We start from the raw sequence: 19492 nt of genomic DNA, 5'->3' as shown, positions 1-19492 counted from the left end.
CCCCAAGTTTGCTCGGGTTTCCCCCCCTCCCAGCGGGATCCGCCTCGGCTCCGCGTCCTCCGGGAGGAGCGGGAGGGAGGAGAAAGGCGTGTCTTGCCGGGGCTGCCGCCGCCGCTGCTGCCGGAGGCAGATCGGGGATATAAAAGAGCTGGCCGGGCGCCGGCTGCGGCTCCACTCTGTGCCTGCGCTCACGCCGCGGCGAGAGGGGCACAGCGGGGCGCGCAGGGCGGCGGCGGCGGGGAGGGGGAAGAGGAGGAGGTGGAAGAAGGCGGCAGGTAGCGCGGGGCTCGCTGTGGGCAACCCCAATGCGTGGACTATCCTCTGCTGCATTATGCTGGAGCTACAGTTCAGCTGAAGGGAGATTGCACACGGCCGGCTGGGCTGGACTGCAGCGCTGCCGTTCCTTATGAAGAAGGCACAAGTGAGTGCGGTCGGGGGGCGGCGGGGCGATGCCGCGGGAGATACCTGCCTGCCTGCCTGATGGCAGGGGCCCAAGGGCAGCTTCCCGGCCGAGAAGGGCTCCCCAGGAGCGGGCAGGACCCCGGCGGCTGCTGGCTTGCACGTTGGGGTGGCGGGAGGTGGCTGCTGTTGGGTGCCCGGCCGCTGGCCCGCCAGGTGAGGGGCGCCGCGGGTGGGAACCGCCACCACCCAGGAGCGGTTTGGAAGCTGGGGGGGGAGGAATTTTCAAAAGGAAAACAAAACAAAATTTACCGCCAGGTCTTGTTCTCGGCGCCCGCAGCCCATGGAAAAGTTCCAGCAAGCGGGCCGGATCGGCTGCCTAGCCGTAAGAAACCTCGGAAAGCACTTGGAAAAAAAATTGCCGTAATAAATCAGTTGCCTGTGTTACACTGCTGAGCGTGGGCTACACGAACGGAGTGCAAAAACATGAAATAATTTGAGGCAACAGTGCTATAGCTGCTATTCTCAGTGGCTCCATTCAAGCCGCTTCGGCGTGCTGCACCGGGTCGGTGCTGTAGCTAGCCCCCTGGCATTCCTCCCTTCGCCCCCCCTCACCCTGCTGTGAAGAATTGCTCTGTATCCTTGTGGGGGTTTGTGCCTATTTCTTCAAGTTCTGTACAGATTACAATTGCCACACTGCGTGTATTTTCAGAGGAAAGCTAGGGGCAGGCAAAAGTAGAGAAAAGTGGAAAATTCATCTTGTAACAAGAAGCAGCTCAGGGAAGCTCTACAGAGAAAAGTTTAAGGCTTGACTCTGTGAGGTGCCACTAACCTCCATCCTGGCTGACCTCCGTGAGAGTAAGGCTGCTCAGAGCCAAGGCTGAGCTCCCAGACAGAACTGTGTAGACACACGCACTGTGGATCCTGCGCTGGGGGCTTTCATCTTCCCCTTCATTTCTTCTCAAGAAGCAAGATACTTTTTGCCTTCCCCTGTCCCATGGCAGCTGCTGGGTCCCCCACACACTGGCAGCCTGAAGACATCACCATACAATAATTGGAAAAGATATAAAATTTAAGAAAATGGGAGGCACCTTACTAAGGTCTTTGGGGCAGTTAAATACTTTTTCAAGAGATGACAGGAATTAGAAACACTTGCTTTTTGAAACGTATAAACCTCAGCTGGCCAAAGCACTGCAGAATGCACCCATGCTTGAGGAGGTATTAATTGCTGACTGTTAACTTTTGTGATGCTGAATTGCAGCGAGGTATAGCCCTAAATGATCGCTCTGAATTCTAGCAGTGTACATCCGTTGCTGCTGTTCCGTTTAGGTGACTAAAGATGCCTTGCACCTCCAAACTATTGTTTCAGACTTTATATACACACTTGGTCAAGTGTGCTGAATAGGTTATTAATCAGGAAGGGTCTCATTAAGCTGTAAGAGCTATATTTGTGTGCTGAGTTTTATGCATTTGCTTGATATTGGAGTGGAAGCAGTGAAGTCGTAAGATGTTATACTAGCCTACGGAAACATGCATGCTGGGCATGCATGTTTCTTCAGAGAAGAAAAAACTGTTCAGTGAGCAAGCAAAGATTTACAAGTGCAAGCAGTCAAGCGTTTCATTTCCTATGAACTGTAAACTTCAAAAACCAACAGAGTACTTTTGCAAATTCAGAGCAAAGCAGGAATAATCCCTTTCTCCCACTAAACTGGGAAAGACAGGCAGTCCTGGCATTCAGGACCATATGGCTTGACTCAGGGGCTCAGGAGCTGTAGCCTGTGGAACAGCTTCTTGTCTTGGTGGTGAAGCATCTGTCAGCCTTCAAGCAGTTACGCTTCCTGCTTTTTGGAGACAGTGACAGACTCCTAGCTTTCCAAAGGATTGTTTCTTTCATTTTAAGGATTAGCAAACAAATGTGATACCAAACCATTAATCATTCCAGGGAGATCAGAGCAGGGGATACTTCAAGGAAGACTTTAAGCTGAAATCACGAAGACCCTTGTACAGAGAGCAAGTGAGCAAGAAGGAGGACTTTAATATGCTGTGGAACTCGGCACATTAAAGTGAATCTTCATGCTCTCCTGTGGCTAGTTTTCCTATTGTCTCATCCAATATCTGGCCTAGAGAAGAGATCAGGATTGGAAAGCTAGAAAATAAGATTTCTTGACATAGATTCTGCAGTAAACTTACTAGAGAAAGTGAGAACCTCTACCTCACTGTACCTGGAAACATTTAGTAATACTTGGGTAGTGCTTGAAATAAATCAGGGATTTTGATGTTTAAGGTAATATTTCACAGGGAAAACATATAAGTAGTGTAGCTGAAGGAGCAGCTGAGTCATACATTGGTTCAAATGAAGTGCTGAAAGAGAGGAGGAGTGCTGAACGCTAGGCTAGAAGTGAACAGCTTGGTCAGTTTATTTACTTTAGTCTTAACCTGATAGACAGGGGGAACCGTAGAAGCATGCTCCCCAAGAGTGTCAGTCCTAACAGGATCTTTTTCTGAAATTGTAGATAGTCTGATAGTTATATAAACCCTTGTTTTAAATATACCAACCCCTCCTTGATATATACATGTATAGTGGTAATGCCTTTAGAAATACAATTAAACTTTTAGGGTCCAGTCATACAAGTCTTTTTTCAATGGGACTTTTCCTATGAATTAATCTTATTGAAGAATCACTTGTATGAGAGGATTTGCGGGTTGCATACTTAGTGATTAAAACTATTGTTGGAAGCGAGTTTATGTCATTTTTGCATGCCAATATTACAACACAAGAATACCACTGATGTCTGGACAGCTTTTTACATTTTGAAAATAGGATGACTGAAGCTGATACAATCTTACAAAAACATGTAGCAGGTTTCTGATTTCCTTGTTCTTTGTTAGATTCAAAGACAATCTAAATAGGATTAAGTTACTGAGAAATATGCTGCAAGGAGAGATCATGCATGAGGCTAACTCAGAAGGCTTCTGATGTTACGGACTGACCGGTATTTGGGTTGTGTACTCGATCTTCAGCTGTGGGTTAGATGCACAACTTCTTAGAAACCTCAGTGCTAGAAGGGTCTTAGATCTGAATTTGGCTTTTTACCTCTAAATGCACGTATTATTGCTAGTAGTTAAATGATCTCCATAAGTTGTCCTGTCCAGAGTATGTTTGTGTTACTGTTATGGGAGCCTCTGTAGGCATTATTATGGGAAAAAATTACCTGTAAAAAAAGTTAGTATGCAAATTACCTGTTCCTGGCTTATATTGGTGGGCTAAAACAGAAATACAAAGGAGATATTTGATACATTTGTGTGAGCTTGCAGAACCCTTATTTGTCAGCTGTGATCTTCAATCTACCTTGCCCATTCTACAAGAAAATGAACATGAAGCACTAGAAGATACTTGGAGCTCATGGTGAGCATAGACCTGCTGCTCATCAGATAAAGAGAACTGGTTATCAGATAGACAAAGAGAACTAGCTGGAGCCTGGAGGATGTTGCGCTATTCACTTTGAGTAATGGGATAAGGTCTCTTTCCTCTTTTCCAGAGTTTTTATTCTGCTTATGTGAGGTCAGTTTGTGAAAGTGGCAGTGGAGGACATCTTGGGCAGTTTATTCTTCACAAATTGTCATATGGAGACTACACAGCAGATAACCTGGAAGACTTTAGGGTAGGGGAGTATTTTGTAAAGGTTTCTCCTTCTTCCCCCCCCCACCCTCCCACCCCCTACATTATGTGTCTGTTAGTTTTTATCTCTGTGAACTACATTGCACTTGGCTTTATTGTTTAGATTGAGTCTTCTGACCTAGTCCGCTTTCTGACCTTGTTCTGCCATTGCACAAAAGTGTAGTTTCTCCTTCTGTGCAAGACATTTCAGCTGTTCAGGTACAGCTCTGCAAGCTGACAGTGCCATTCTCCGAGTTTTGTTATGTGACTTAATGGTATGCTGGCTCATGTAATCGCCATATTGTTCGTGAGTTAAGAGTTGGCAAGACACAGCCCTTGGCTTAGGTTGGGCAATGCTCAGTATGCAGTATGTAAACACAACACCCATTTATTTGAAGCAAGGCAGGAAAAATCTCCCTACGCAATTCCATTTGAGTGGTGTGGGAGCTGACAGAGGAAAATGAAAGTGTTTGTTCTTTCCCTGATCTTCAGTATGCCAACCCTGAGGCTCATCAGCCTTTTAAACACACAGCAAATGCTTGTTTCTTTTTGCTGTGCACTTGTAGAAAAAGGAGATGGACCAATGTAAGGTGAGTCGAGAGGGATTAGTTTTCCTCATTATTTTAGTAGATTGGCTGTTGTTTGCATTGTGTGTTGAGTCCTGTGGAAATATGCAAAACCAACATTCAGAAGTATTATCAATACTGAAATAACTGACTGTTAGGAGGCTGTAAAATATAGATTTCTTTGCTGGATGTACTTAATTATTGGCAAAAGTATCAGGTATTTATATTAGTATGAGAATGAAAAATAAAAATACATTCCAAACAACAACAACAAAAAAGTGTTAGGTATTTTATTGGATTAAAACTGGTAGCATGTATAATAACAGTGGTTAATGGAAGTAGATACACTAATGAAGACATTATTTCTACTGTAAGTCTAAATAAAAAACAGTTAAGGAGTTTAGATTAATGAACACTTTGGATCAAAATAACGCAGGAAATAAATTATCCCCTAATTTCCTATTGTTATCTAATAATCACTGAGTGAATGACTCGTTGCTTTTCCTGTTTAAACAGTGTTTAAATTACACAAGGTAAATGGGTGGGATAACCATTTTAAATCCAATTAGGAATTTTCTGCTTTATGCATGTTCTTGTGCTGTTGTTGCTATGTGGAGCAGATTTAAGTTTGGGTGCAAGGCAAAAATAGCATCAAATTTAAGAAGTCACTGCTGGTATTCCCTAAGGGAGGCACTTGTGTTATTCACTGCTAGTGCTGTGCTTTGGAGCATACTGTTTTGCAAAGTCCTGAGCCTCCAGATCAACACTTCAAGACGAGGTGGTGCAGTCTGAGGGGTGCAGGCTCCCCCCTGCAGGCCCAGTGCTGTGCACTGATGGTGGTCAGGTCTTCAGGGAATTCCTGGAGGGGTCTCTCAACCAGGTCTACTGCAGACCCTGCTTTCAGACACCTGCTAGGTCTAAATCTTCGCTGCTGTTAAACAGCATTTGTAAATATGTGGAAACAGCAGTATTTGGTGTTTTGTTTGTTTGTTTTCATTTTCTTCTTTAGTGCTTCAAATCTTACTGGATAGAGAAGATCAGGTACAGGATCTTCCAGGTCCTATTTAACCCAAGCCTTAAGAGCTACCTCTTCTCACGTCTACAATTTGGTGCCTGTTTAACCGCCATTCATGTGGTGTTTCTTAATGTTCCAGTGAAGATTTTCTAGGAATCAGTCTGAGTATCTTGGTATTCTCTCCACCCTTATTGACTTCCCACTAGTTTTGGGCTGTGGAGATGGGGAGTCAGAGAGGGGTGTGTTCTGGCAGCCATGGAGCACAGCTGGATTGCAGACCAGCTCAGACCAATACTACCAGGTTTAGTCTGAACCACCATAAAATGATGCGTGTGTGGTCTACAGAGATTAAATGTGGATTAGCCTTGATTCGGTCCATGTAGAAAAAGGCTAATCTAAAATAATTTAGTTGAGTACACTCACCAGACTGAGACAGACCCAGATTCCAATCTTTTCTCTGGGGGGAACTCAAGTCTCTAAGGAGGGTCTAACTATCCACTCCATTTTGTTGAATCCGTTCTACTTTGTATAAGTAATTATGCATTGTGCCAGAGGAAAAAAAAAGTAATAAAAAAAATCATAACTTTACTGTTGCTCCAAATCTGAACTGGGTCCATGCATATGAAGATTTTAACTCTTCTGGGTTAAGTCATACTTTAAGACCAAATTAAGTAAACTGCTAGGTTTATTTGTTCAATCTCAAAGGGGGCTGACACATAATCTAGGAATGTAGGGGGGATTACCTTTCAGGCCATAAGGCCAAAATCACAGTTTGTGAATTATGCCAGCCTTTAAACCTCCAGAAAGATTTAGGAGTCTGCAAATCAAAGTCTGTAAAAATCAGTCAGCCAGTCCTACCTATTTATGTAACTTGGTATTTCTAAGTGTGGTCATCCATGTGACTGAATCTAGCTTCAACACAATCACATTAACTGTCTCAGTGAAAATAAATTCTCATCTAGTGTCTTCATCTGGTCTGCTGCCTTTCGTTCATTCTGCTGCCAAGCTCCAAGGACTTTAATTCACTGACAGTTAAGACCATGTATAAATTTAGTCCAGTCTGCTCTACCACCTCTTCAATACAAATATTTTAACAAGTTTAGAAGCACCCTAAGTTTTGCTTTAGAAATATCTTAAGTATATGAAGTCTATTTATTTATTTATTTATTGTGTGATAGGAACTGAATTCTGCATTTGCTTTGGCTGGGATCTCTCTGATGTGGGCAGGATCACATATACTGATAGTCTTGTAGTGTCTTTCTTCATACATGAATGGCACTTCCTTCTTTTTTTTTTTTCTTTGCAACTACTGAAAACAGGGAAGGAGTCCATATATCTCATCCCATTTAACCCATGTACACATATATACAGAGGAGCACACACCATGCAAAAACAGTGATACACATTAAGTATTCTTTGTATGTCAGCCTGCGCTTGTGCACAAACTTGTATGCAGTTTAGGTCTAACAGTGGTGTGCAAGCCTTCTGCCCAAGAGGTTTGAAAGTCTGTGTGTAACATGGGAATAGCTGAACCCTGGGAATGTCCAGGTTCAGTCTAGAATAACTTGTGTGCAGAAATACATGCCAACTGTGTGTTTCCTTTACAGCACAGACATAATCTGTGTGTGAATTCGCACTGTACTTTACTGCAAAAGAAGTAAGGCAGAGGATAAATGAATACTTTGACACAATAGAACTTCCTCAGAATAAAACTTTATCTGAGTCCTACTCTGGATAATCTTAAACCATTTTGTCAACTGTATCTGTAGCTTTCTCTTTGTGTGTTTTTGTTCTTTGTGAAACATAGTATTCAGTGACAGGTAAGGTGCATTCCTCATTTTCTGAGGAAGAACTTAGTGATCCTTTTGTTGTTGTTGTTGCTATTGTTGTTTTTTTCTTTCTGAAAGAGACCTTATGACGATACCTGAAAAAATATATATTTGTATATGAATTTTCCATTTGAATATGGAAGTCAGAGGGAAAAAAATATAAAAATTTATTTGCTACATTGTACTTGTTAGGTAGCAGCAAACCAATATATGCATTCTGTTTATGTATGATACATCATCTCTGGTGGATTCATGGGTCTGTTTGGTAACACGTGACCTTTAATTACTTTTGAAAAAAGGTTATCCTGGTGATATTAGCCAGACTGTGAAACTAATTTGTGCATGTCCTGACAATTTATGTCCATTTAAAATAGAGAATAAACCCTGTGCAAATCACACAGCACCTCTCTTTGTAAGAGTTGCTCCTGGACAAAAGAATGAGCTTACAGTGTGTTCAGAACATACTGAAATCTCAGAGTAATGCCCTGATGTACAAGGCTCATTATTTTGAAATATGCCTGTACACATGGAGGTTTTAGGGTGTTCAGGGATTCAGTCAATTGTTTCTTTGTTTCATGATGATCCAAAAAATTCCTCTGTTTATGGAGATTTCATAATTGTGTATAAAATGGGAGTAGGATACTGAGCTGCTGACTTCTGTGCTCAAACTGAAATAATGGACTGAAGTAAGGCAGTGAGGACTCAGTGAGGACTCAGAATTGATACACTTAAATTAATAATATATGCAAAAAAAAAATAAATCACAAATGAAAAGAAATGCATAGAAATTTAAGGAGGTTGAAATTTAAACATGCTAACAATTTTTTATAAAGAAGTCCTATGCTCCAGACCTCTAATTTCCAGCCTCCATTTGCTAGTTATTAAGTGAAGTCAGCAAAATTTGTCTTTTGCAGGAAATGACGAGCAGACAACATTATGCATTATTTCTTTAAACTGATACAGATCTACATGTCAGATCTTCTTGAAATTTGTTTTTTTTTTTTTTTTTTTGTTGTTACAACTTTGAAGCATGCAGGAATAGGAACATTAGTCAACCAAATGAAGTTAGGAAGCTTGTATAACACTGCTTGGCACCCTCTTTCATTCGGATTAAAAAAAAAATAAATGTTCTCGAATGAACTTTTTGGTGGTTATTTAAAAAAGGTAAAAAGATCTCCAATATTCATAATTGCTGTCTTTTTGAAATTACTATGGTTCCACAGTGTGTGGATTACATTTCCATTCTAATAGCAAAAACTATCAGTGCTGTACTTGACACAAGTTTTAATGGTTCTGATGTGTATTATATTCTTTATTTTCAAGGAAATATGAAACTTATTTATAAACTGTAAGTTTAAATACTGTCGCTGAAGCTGCTTTGATCTTCTGTATTATAATCCCTGGCAAAGAATGTGCCCTAGATGTGCCATGCAGTCTCTAAATCTGTGTCCTTTTAAAATTCTGGCCATAAGCATAGTCTGCTTCAAACTGTTTTGTTAAATTTCTTCAGTATTTGTTCCATTAGTAGTGTAAAGCTGGGTGGTGAGAGCCCTCTTTTCAGACTAGTAAAATCAGTGAAAATCTTGTTTTTTAAAATTTGGTGAAGGCTGGACTCCATTCCCAAGCAGTGTTTGTAATACCCCATAAATTGTCTTCTACTACAGATGGAAGAAGATTTTGTCATTGTGACCAAAATTTCTGGAATTCATTTTCTATTGTCAAGCAAACATCTAAAAATGATTGTGCATTTCTCCATCTTCTCTCTCTCTCCCCATTTAAACAGAAAATAGTTCTACACTAATTTCTTCATGCACCTTTCCTGGCCTCAGCTGCATTTAAGTCTCTTTAAAATAAAAGTTCTGCGCTTCTGAAAACCAAAATCTGTAAGGTTTCTCTTTCACTGCTCTGTTTCTTTCCACTCATTCAAAGCTTCATCTCTGGTGGGTGTTTTCTACAGGTTCTTAGTAGTCTGTTGAGTGGCCATTTTTATTTCCTATCAACTTTTTGAGACCCACTTCAAAAATTAACCTCTTCAATAACCTCTGTTTTTGAAGCTGCATTTCATCTTGTCTGTAAAAAATTAAGCATTTTGGGATTAGAAGGAATCTCCTGTTCTGTGGAATATTTTAATTTATGTGATCACAGCACATAACCTAACTGAAAAGCCCTCTGAAATATTGGTCTGCCACTCTGGAAGTGACACTACTTCTTCCTCCTTAATATATTAATGAAATTTGTGCTTTTTTTGGAAGAGTCAGATACTTGTTGAGATCAAAGGAAATTCTTGTAGAAGTAATTGTTGCTGCTTTCTGCTGTATCTCTTAGCTTTATTATGTAACTATATTAGAAATATCTAATTCAGTGATTTCATTTGTCCTTTACATCAAATGGGGTGAATTTCTTGTTTTTTGTTTTTTTTTTTTCTTCACTTTCTTTCTCATCAGCATTTTTTTTTTTTTTTAAATCTCACGTGCAGGTTTTAGTGATCAACTAGATATCTGCCACTAATAGATTGTCTGCAGCACTTTTGGTCATTTCACGCTGCAACAGAATGTTGTTGACCTCTACAAATGGTCTGAGATACGTAAAGTTAATCTGATTTTAGCCTACTGGTTTATTTCTATTGCAACAAATCCCTCATGTTTTGTGCCCGAAACCATTACTTCAGTTTCTGTTGAATTTGTACCTGTTTGAAGTGGTAGTTGTCCAACTGTTATGTGCTTTTTGGCTTTATCTGCTATGGTTGCTTCATCTTCTTAACCTACATGTTCCATTACTTATTTCAGATTAAATGGCACAATTCCAGCATTAGGAAGAATTTTTTTCTTGTGCAAACTGACAAGTATCACTTGATAAGGAACTGTATCACTTATGATACACTAACTCAAATCTTATTGGAATTTTGGAGTATAGACATTGAAAAATGTATACTTTTGAGGAGATTTGCACTAATCTCAGTGATGGGATATATTTTCTATAGGATTAATTCCAGAAGTCAAAAAAAATTTTGTGATAGGCCAGGCAACTTAACGTCTGTTCTTTTAAAAGAGTAATTCTAGGAAACTTTGGAGAACTAGCTGTATAAGAATCTAAGAATCATATTAGATCATGTCAATATTTACATGAGTTTTCCTATCAGCACATCTGTAGCAAGGCTGCAGTTGAACGTGCATCACAATTGTTTCACTATTGATAACTATAGTTCTTTCTAATTCCCACAATATCTTTTGACCAAAAGTAAAGCTTTACAAGAATTAAACTTACTACACACAATTTACAACTGCATTTTTTCTAAGTAACCCCCATGAAAATCATCACTAAAATCAAAGAAAAATTGCAGTTTCTTTCAAAGGGTTTTGTTTTGTTTCACCATTGCAAATGTTGTGAAGATATCTACATTTTATCAGTTACTTACTAAATTCAAAGTACTGTATTACTGGTGTCTTAAAAAATTATATGTTAAAGGCATGTGCATTTAACAGGCATTTATATTTCTCAAAAATTGTAAAGAATTGAAAGATTGTACTTGCATGTTGATATATATCGGAGGAATGTGTCCGGTCTTCACAAATCACCTGGATACTAGAGTTACAGTTTGTGTGGAAGGGTCTAGAGTTTTGGGCTGGATATAGCTTACAACTCAGGTTAATTTTACAGTAAAGGCAAGGTGTTCATAACTTGGAAAAAATCAGCGATCATGGCGTTCCCTTCATTTTCTTAAATACGCAGTAACTCTTAACACATTTACTCTTAATTCATGTCTTCAGAGTTAATGAATATGTCCAGAGTTTAAAAAGGATTTTTTCTTAACAGCTTAACTCTATTGTTGTGTTGTCAGTAGATCTGCATTTAAATCACTCAATAGGAGGAAGGTGGGAACTCTGTATTAAGAGCTCAATAAAAGGAATAGAAAATCCCAGCTCCTGTAAAAGAAATGTTTTAATGTAATAAGATTCTTTGTGTTTCAAAATGGGTGAATAAAGGGAAAGTGATGCAGTGACCTGCTTAGATTGTCTCCCCTAAAAAGGTCTAAGAAAAAAACTAAGTAGCCCCATATTGTATGTTCCTTATCATAACAGTCTGAGGAAAAATGGTATCGGGACAGAAAGCAAAGTGTAGGAATAAGTTGTTAATTTGTAACATGGTAAAGCCTAAGTGATGATGTTCTTTAATTGTCAGCAACCTCATATAGTTCAATCTGGAAGGAGGGTTCACAGATTGATGACAACATGTGCAGGCTACATAAATTACTCAGGTTAATTGAAACTAAAAGAGATTCTGAGGAACTTTTTAAAGGTTTAGAGAAGACAGGAGAACAGATGGCATGATGGCAAATGGAGTTCATTGTGTGGAAGTGCAGGGAGATGCATTTTGGAAAGAGTATTTTGAACTAATTGTAACTACATAAAAAACAGTAGTTTCCATCAGTTGAAAAATACTTCCAAGCTCTTTTTTAATTTTCTTGTATCTATACATGGTCAAGAAAAATGGATGAAAAATCTGTGTGTTGTACCTGTGGTAGGACAAACTAACCAAGATACTGGATTGTAGAGGAAGCAGAAAGAGAAACATAAAAAGTGTAATGTTTTTATGATGGTGATAGTCAGCCACCTTGAACAAAGTCCCTGTTGCTCCATCAGAAAAAGGAATATAACAGAAATAGTAATCCCAAAATAGACAAAAACATTATATGGAAACAATTTGTGCATGAAGGTGGACTGAAAGCTGAAGGAAAGAAGCTACTGAGAGAGATGTCTAGAAAGAGTAGTATACAAGTAGTGGAGAGGATGATTATGGGACTTTACTGATCTTTTCATTGTTACAGGAGCAAAAAAAGATATTCAACACAGTAGAAAGTCAGAAGATGCTAAAACAGACAGTGTTACTTTCACACACAATTACTAGTCTGGAAAGCTTTTTGACACTGGGTATAATATCACTTGAAGTACAGTTTGATAAATGTCAGAGCAGCCCAAGAGGTCACTAGTTGAAGAGAAGTTCCAGTCTTCTCATCCTTGCACATCTCTTTTCCTTCTCCAGTCATTCCTCAGAGATTAGTTTTGTGTCTCTGAGTTGAATTAACTAATCACTGTCTGTGAATTTACTGACATGGTGAAGGGTCGGATGAATGTCAGAGCAAGGGAAGCTACAGAGAAGGAGGTGCTGAGAGCTCTCTTTCAGCAGCAGGGAGCTGTTAGATCGCTTCAGCCCATCTCATTAGCCTTTACTGAAGAAAAAAGGATTATATGCTTAAATAGGTTAAAAGACATGGTTACTTTAGTTTACACTGTGACCATGAAAGCTTGCTTGTCTTCTAATTCAAGGAATCAGAAAGAAATATATCATATAGGCAATATATTCTTGCAAGTGTGAATGATCTTTTCTTTTTATTTTTCATTTTTATTTATTTATTTCCTATGGCTACCAGATTCATCATGTACAGATCTGACACTTCTTATTTTTCAAATTTTCATTGCTTTAATTGCATGAGTCAGATTTGGACTAATTATAAACTCAGTTTCATATACAACCATCTGCCAAAATTACCATCTGTAACAATTCAGTCTGTAGTTTTGAGAAAAGGAAAACCCTTTGAAATATATTGTATCTGAACTCCAATTACTTACTGAAGTAATGACAGCTGAGACATTTATGCTGAAAGATCTTTCTTTCAGCATGTGAGTATGAATGGTTAGAACTCATAAAATTTTATGCAATGCTGACATGTGTAGATCTAGCCACTGAAAGATGGTGGAGTTTCCATAGAGCATCCCTGAAAGATACTCAAGTACTTCAACATCAGCAGGAAAAGGCATTTAAAAATATTTATTTCCCATTGTGGGACTGAATAGGAATTCAAAATATACTTGAAGTTTTTGATGCAGTCACTGGCTTTTTATGTTCCAGAAAACTTTGATCAGTCCCATCCTATCCCATTACTTTTTGCCATTTTCAAATTACATTGACCTGGAGTGACTTTATACAGTGCTTCAAATTCTTAAAACGTCTCTTTTGGCAATTTGTTTTCTGTAAAACATAAATATATCTCATGAAAATAATTTCAGGAAGAACTTTTAAAATTAATAATGGCAAGATATATTTTAGTATACGATGAAAAACAAGTTGATGTTCATTTTCTGTGGTAAGAAGATCCACAGTTGAAATAATAATCAGTTAGATATTTTTGACATATGGAAGTGTTTTTAAGTTAGAGTGAAATGTTAAAAAAAAAAAAAAAAATGTAGTTGATCTTACTAATGTCCAAGTTAATAGCTTTAGGACAGGGTATAATGTATTTGTAATTCCAGCTTGCTGAGGTAAATGGCTTATTGCCTTCTCAGCTCTTATGTTGTCTTATAAGCATACTTAAATGTTTTGAAGATTAGTTTCTAATTTGATGTGTCAGTTGTCTGCAGTCACACAAACTGTAACTTCAAGGCATTTGAGATTAATCTCATCCATCAGTGTATCACTTCAGATAAACCTTCTTTTCACAAAAGATATAGGTTAGTTTTTAACGTCCTTATATTCTTATAGTGGTGTGAATGTAAAGTTGTGTTATTCTTTCACAGATCATCACCTTAAAGCTAAATTGTTCGCTATGGCTTTGATTATGTATAGGAAAGCATCTGATTCAAATTATGCAGAAACTAAAAAGCTGTCTAAGTGCTTAGAGAATTTTTTTGGAAATAGAATTATTTATCAGGTTGCTTTCATAAATAATTATGAGAGAACTGAGTTGAAATCAAGATTTGAAATTTAAAGAGTGTTGTTGTTGTTGTTTTTCCCAGCCAGGAAACAACTTCAAATCTGGCTTTTTTTTTTTTTTTTACTCAGTTTTATTTGGAAATAACTGAGATAAACTTGCATGAATCTCATAAACAATTTCTTGAAGCATTCCTAATGAATGCATCTCAGTTTGTCAGGTACAGTGATAGGAAGAAGCAAAAAGTAAAAACCTACTGGAATCTTGCTAAATAGGTCCAGGAAGAATATAAGCCTGTCAGTGTCATTTCAGCTGGGATCATTGAAACGTCATCTGATTTTTGTCAAATGTGAGTCGCTTGTTCCATGTTTTTGAATGATAAAGTTTAAACAGACTTTTCCCAAGGTGGTATAATGACAGATCTATAATGACAGACCTACTATGTGAAGAAATACAAAGTAAATGAAACAAAAACAAACAAAAACAAAACAAACAAACAAAATAAAAAAAACAACAAAACAATAGTTTTTTTTTTATAGTAACAAGTAAGTTCAACGTTCAAAGTCCTCTTTTTTTTTTTTCTTTTTTTTTTTTTTTTTTCTGCCTCTTCTGATAGTTTTGATAACTTAGAAACAAAGCCAAAAGACAGCTTTCATTTTTTACTTTTGTTGATTTTTGGTATGCTGTATTTTAAATGGCTTGCCTGTAGGGGCTTTGATTTTCTTCCCTCTGAAAAAATTATCTTCCAGAAAATTCCTGCAGTTTTTGTAAAAAAAAAAAAAAAAAAAAAAAAAAGAAAAAAAAAAAAAAGACTATAGATTATGGTTGAAATGTATGCAGTAGCTGTTTTGGGGGCCAGAAGCCTACTTCATTTCCTAACAAGTAGTTTCTTGCAAACAGAACACTGTGGAAAGTTATTTATTGGCTTTAAAACTCAAACTGTTTCTAACAAACTATGCAGTGCTGTGTTAGATTTTCCTCTAATATGTACATATGGAACATACTAGGTCTTTTGTTGACTTTGCATAGTGTTTTGTACACAAGATGATTATAAAAGTCTGTGTTAAATCTGTAAACCCACATTTCTGAATAATGAAGAGTATATAGTCCATAAATGGACATGATGTCCAAAAGGAAAACTTATTGGTGAAAATAAATAAATAAATTGTGAGGAGTAGAAACTGAATTTCCACTGTGGAAGAACACAACCTAGCCCAATTCTTGCAGCTGAGATTTTTAATGGCAGTCCTTCATCCTGTGGTAAAATATTATGTGGATACTTTTCAGATTGTTACACACTTCAAGGTAATTATGTGGGTTTGGGACAGTATTTATAAAAGTATCTTTTGAATTCTGAAAGAGTAGATAACAGCTTTTATTACTTAAGTTTCAAAGGTCCAGGTATTACTACTGATGATGGAAGGAAACCTAAAATAACCCTTACGTATTCCCCCAAAGATCCAGGATTTAAAATATCTGAAAACTTGAATAACCTTATTTTGTCAATGATGTAATTACTGTTGAAAAATGTCACTACAGGTTTGTCCAAATATCTGATTTATTTAATTAAAAACAAACAAACAACAACAAAAAAATCTTCTAAATGCAAGATCAGTTTCCTCACCAACATTTTACAAGAGAAAAATGCATGTTGCATCATAATTTGAAGTTATCAACTGAGTCTTTGGGGGATCAAAGTGAAAACTCAGCTCTGGTGCACAAAAATTTCCTGTTCCAGGCCTTTCTAAGTTGTTGCAGGTGCTACTGCCTGGAATATATCCAAACAAACCAGCTTTTCTGTGAGTAAATTAGGAATACATTTTATGACAGCTGTTATTTATCAATGGGAGAAAATGCTCTGACTAATGAGAGGCAATCCCATTTAAAAGTTGCATGACATAAAGTGTTGATTTTAAGTTGTTAGCTTTTCTTCAAATCGTAGGCAACCACCTGTCTGGATACTGCATCCACTGTAATTGCAGTAACAATGCTCTGTGAGACATAGGGCAATCTTCTATTTATATTTGGATTGTAAATAGAGGATTTACAGGCTGGAGGGGAAAGTCTGTGAAACTAAGGCACTATACAGAGTAAATCAATAAAATTTGAGATCTGGAAGAAGGTAAGAGGAAGTGAATGGTCGCTTTGTTTTCCATTAGTCTTTTTTTTTTTTTTTTTTTTTTTTTTTTTATATTGCCCCCATGTAATCTAGTGCTAGAAGTCATACAAGCTTGTTAATAAGGCATAATGAAGACTCAGATAGGGTTGATCTGAAGAGATATATCAAGGGAACAAACTGAAAAGATGGAGGTATAACTACATAAACAAAGGAGCAGTGTTGCCATGAGAACTCAGTGATATAAACTGCCATCAGCACACCCAAATTGGACAGTATAAGAACCATGAGAACAGTGAAGATCTGGAACAAATTCCCAAGACAGTTTTATCATTCCCTCCACTCCCACTATGCTCCTGCATTCCTTCCATTTGATATTATCCTGTCTTATTACAAATGTAAGCTCTCTGCAAAAAGGAGAAGGTTATCAGAGCATTGTACCAGATCAGTACTTATCCCAGGAGTTAGTAGAAGCACATAGTGACTTTGACAGCTGACATCTGTTGTGGTGATAGGCAAATAAAGTTGGTCAAGAGATTTAGGTGCCAGGAGCCTAAATAGTTTGGTTGTCTGTTTGGAAGGACAGCCTAGACCTACCCCTGTATGTTGGAATGCAGATTACTTATAGATATCATTTGTTTCAGTAATAGCAGTAATAGCAGGTAAGTGCTTTCTAAGATGGACTGCAGACTAATACATTTGTCTGATGTTGATCATGAGATCTTCACAATGGCAGAATGACTGAGGGAAGCTACTGGAGCTCAAACCCGTACTATTTAGCATGATGCAGACTGTACCATTTGCAGCCACTGTTTCTCACCTTATTCTAAGTGCGCTTGTAGGCCAACAATGTAGACATCAGCTCTAAAATATCAGGAAGCTAATAGTCTCTCAATATGTAGTACAATATCGATGTGACAAAATATAATTCTTCAGAGCTGTGAAAGCTTATTTTGGTGTGGGTAGATCCGAGATATCCAAACAGTGTTCTTTAAAAGTAATACAATTAAGGTAGCTGGGTGAAACACACAATCTCAACTTCACTGACATCTAGTTTTAGTCTAAGTTGAGCAATTATCCTTTTATAATGAGGTCTCTGACTAAGATTTCTTATTGAGAGGGTCAGAATAGTTAGTTCCAAATTTATATCCCTAGAAAGATACAGGGCCTTTCAGAGAAGTTATTCAGAGTTCAGAAACAAAATAATGTATTTCTGAGACATGCCTTTAGTTTAGGCCAAGTTGGCAAATCTGTCATTTTTATTTTAAAATTATCCTCTACTTCCACAAGAGTGTATACAATGTCAGAAAGAAAAAAAAAAATAAAAAATAATCTAGTACCCTTCTAATTTTGTGCTATTTTTTTGTTCCTGTTTTTCTCTTTTCACAAGTTCAAATGTGAACTGAAATTCTTCAGGTTTCTAGTGCAGCTAACTTTCTAGCAAAGTATGTAGCCATGAAACACAATCTGTTTTAGCTAATACTAATAGTGAGCTACTAGGGAATTCAGACATTTTCATCATGTGCATGAGTTTCATTTTATGCCAAGTATCAAAATAATTGATGCTTGCATACTTTCACTGTTTTCTTTTTTTTTGTTTGTTTGCTTGCTTGCTTGTTTGTTTTTTTTAATTTAGTCAGTGTAGAAGTTCTTCTAATCCAAATTCATTGTACTTTGTAGCAGATGGTAAGAATTAAAGATCCTATACAGAACTTCCATAACAACTGTTCTTCCATTTCCTTTATTGGAGCTTGATATTTTAAGGTTAAAAGGGGTAGTCATGTATACATTTTCATTATAACTCCAAAGAATATTCAAGAAAGTGATTTTTTTTTTCTTTTAGAAACTTGACAAACAAACAAAACATCTTAAATAGATCTTTAAAAACAATCTTTAGCATTTTATTTAAGAAAATGTCTTTTCATTACCTGAGGAAGTCAGATCATCCACCTCTATACAATCTATGAATCTTCTCGTCCCTGCCAAGATAATCTTTTATTTTACTTTGCCTTCCACTTTCAGTTACTTAATAATGTCTTTGGATTTATGCTAGAAAATTCTTTTGTAAGTTCCCGGGGAAAAAAAAACAAAAACAAACACAAACAAACAAACAAACAAACAAAAAACTTCCTACTTCCTCTTGGAGTCTGTGGAAGGTTTTATTGAGTCAACTGAAGTCTGGTCTTCTGCTATTACTATTTGAATTTTGCAGGTATTTTGGATCTCTGTGTCTCCCTTAAAATAAGAAATAAATATTGTTTTCTATTGCACTTCACTGGGAAAGTAATGTAAAACTTCAGTACTGATCAGTGATGACTGTAATGGACTTTACAAGGAAGAAAAAAAAATCTCTTGCTGGTACTTATGGCCTAAAAAGGCTATGCTATATACAGGACCTATGAAGTCCTCATAATCTCTGATTTTAACTTAACAGTAAGATTTCTTCCAATATACATCTTTTGTTTATTATTATTATTATTATTATTATTATTATTATTATTATTATTTGCCTTTCTTCCTATTTAAATGTTTCTCTCCATGGAACTCTTGGTTTTTGGTAGAATTAGAATGCTATCTTATAGATGAAAATAAGTAAGTATTTATATGGACACTGTTAGCATAAGCTCCAGAGGCAACGTCCATATATTACCTGTCTCTTGGTAACTTCACTTCCCAGTGTTTGGGAACCAAACAAACTGCCTGTCATCCAGGACAGATTTAGGTTGCAAGGAAGCTGCATGAATCCCTGATTGACTAGTGAGATTTAATTGTGGACAAAATTTGTTATGGAACAGATAACATTTTTGAAGAGCCAAAGGCAACATTTTTAGGACAGCCAAATATTTTACATAGGAATCCTTGCAGGGGTGGAAAATTAATAATTTATACATTAAAAACACTACTTTGTAGTCTACCAAATGCAGTTACAAAATAATACCTGTATCACATTGACTTGCAAGGCAAACTCTGTATCAGTCTACACTTCCTCTTGCTTATAATGTCCATCTCGGTTCTGGTTGAAACACAAAACCAAGTACAGCAGGATAGTGCCTTACTAAGTGCAAAACTAGCATATTGGCTGCAGCAGCCTGCTGCTTTTGTATCTGTCAAGAAGACCTGGAAAGGATAACTGATGATAGCAATAGACCTGAGTTTGCATGAAACAAAGTTGACATATTGTCTGAGGAGCTTCCTAGGTTTCC

The 19492-nt window shown here is 37.4% G+C and overlaps 1 protein-coding gene across 2 annotated transcripts in view; it reads left to right on the top strand.

The window, feature by feature from the left end:
- The first annotated feature begins 265 nt into the window (after positions 1–265).
- Positions 266–19492, top strand: part of KITLG (KIT ligand) — a 57498-nt gene continuing 38271 nt past the window's right edge. For both annotated transcript variants that reach the window (XM_084294215.1, XM_084294214.1), the window contains exon 1: positions 266–421. In XM_084294215.1, the coding sequence (XP_084150341.1) occupies positions 407–421 (15 nt within the window). In that variant the 5' untranslated portion in view covers positions 266–406. The remainder of the gene's footprint in view (positions 422–19492) is intronic.

Source organism: Netta rufina (assembly GCF_964035555.1).
Source record: "Netta rufina genome assembly, chromosome: 1".
NCBI classification, from domain to species: Eukaryota; Metazoa; Chordata; class Aves; order Anseriformes; family Anatidae; genus Netta; species Netta rufina.
Note: the sequence above shows the minus strand (reverse complement) of the source record. Positions and strands in the feature narration are given on the sequence as shown.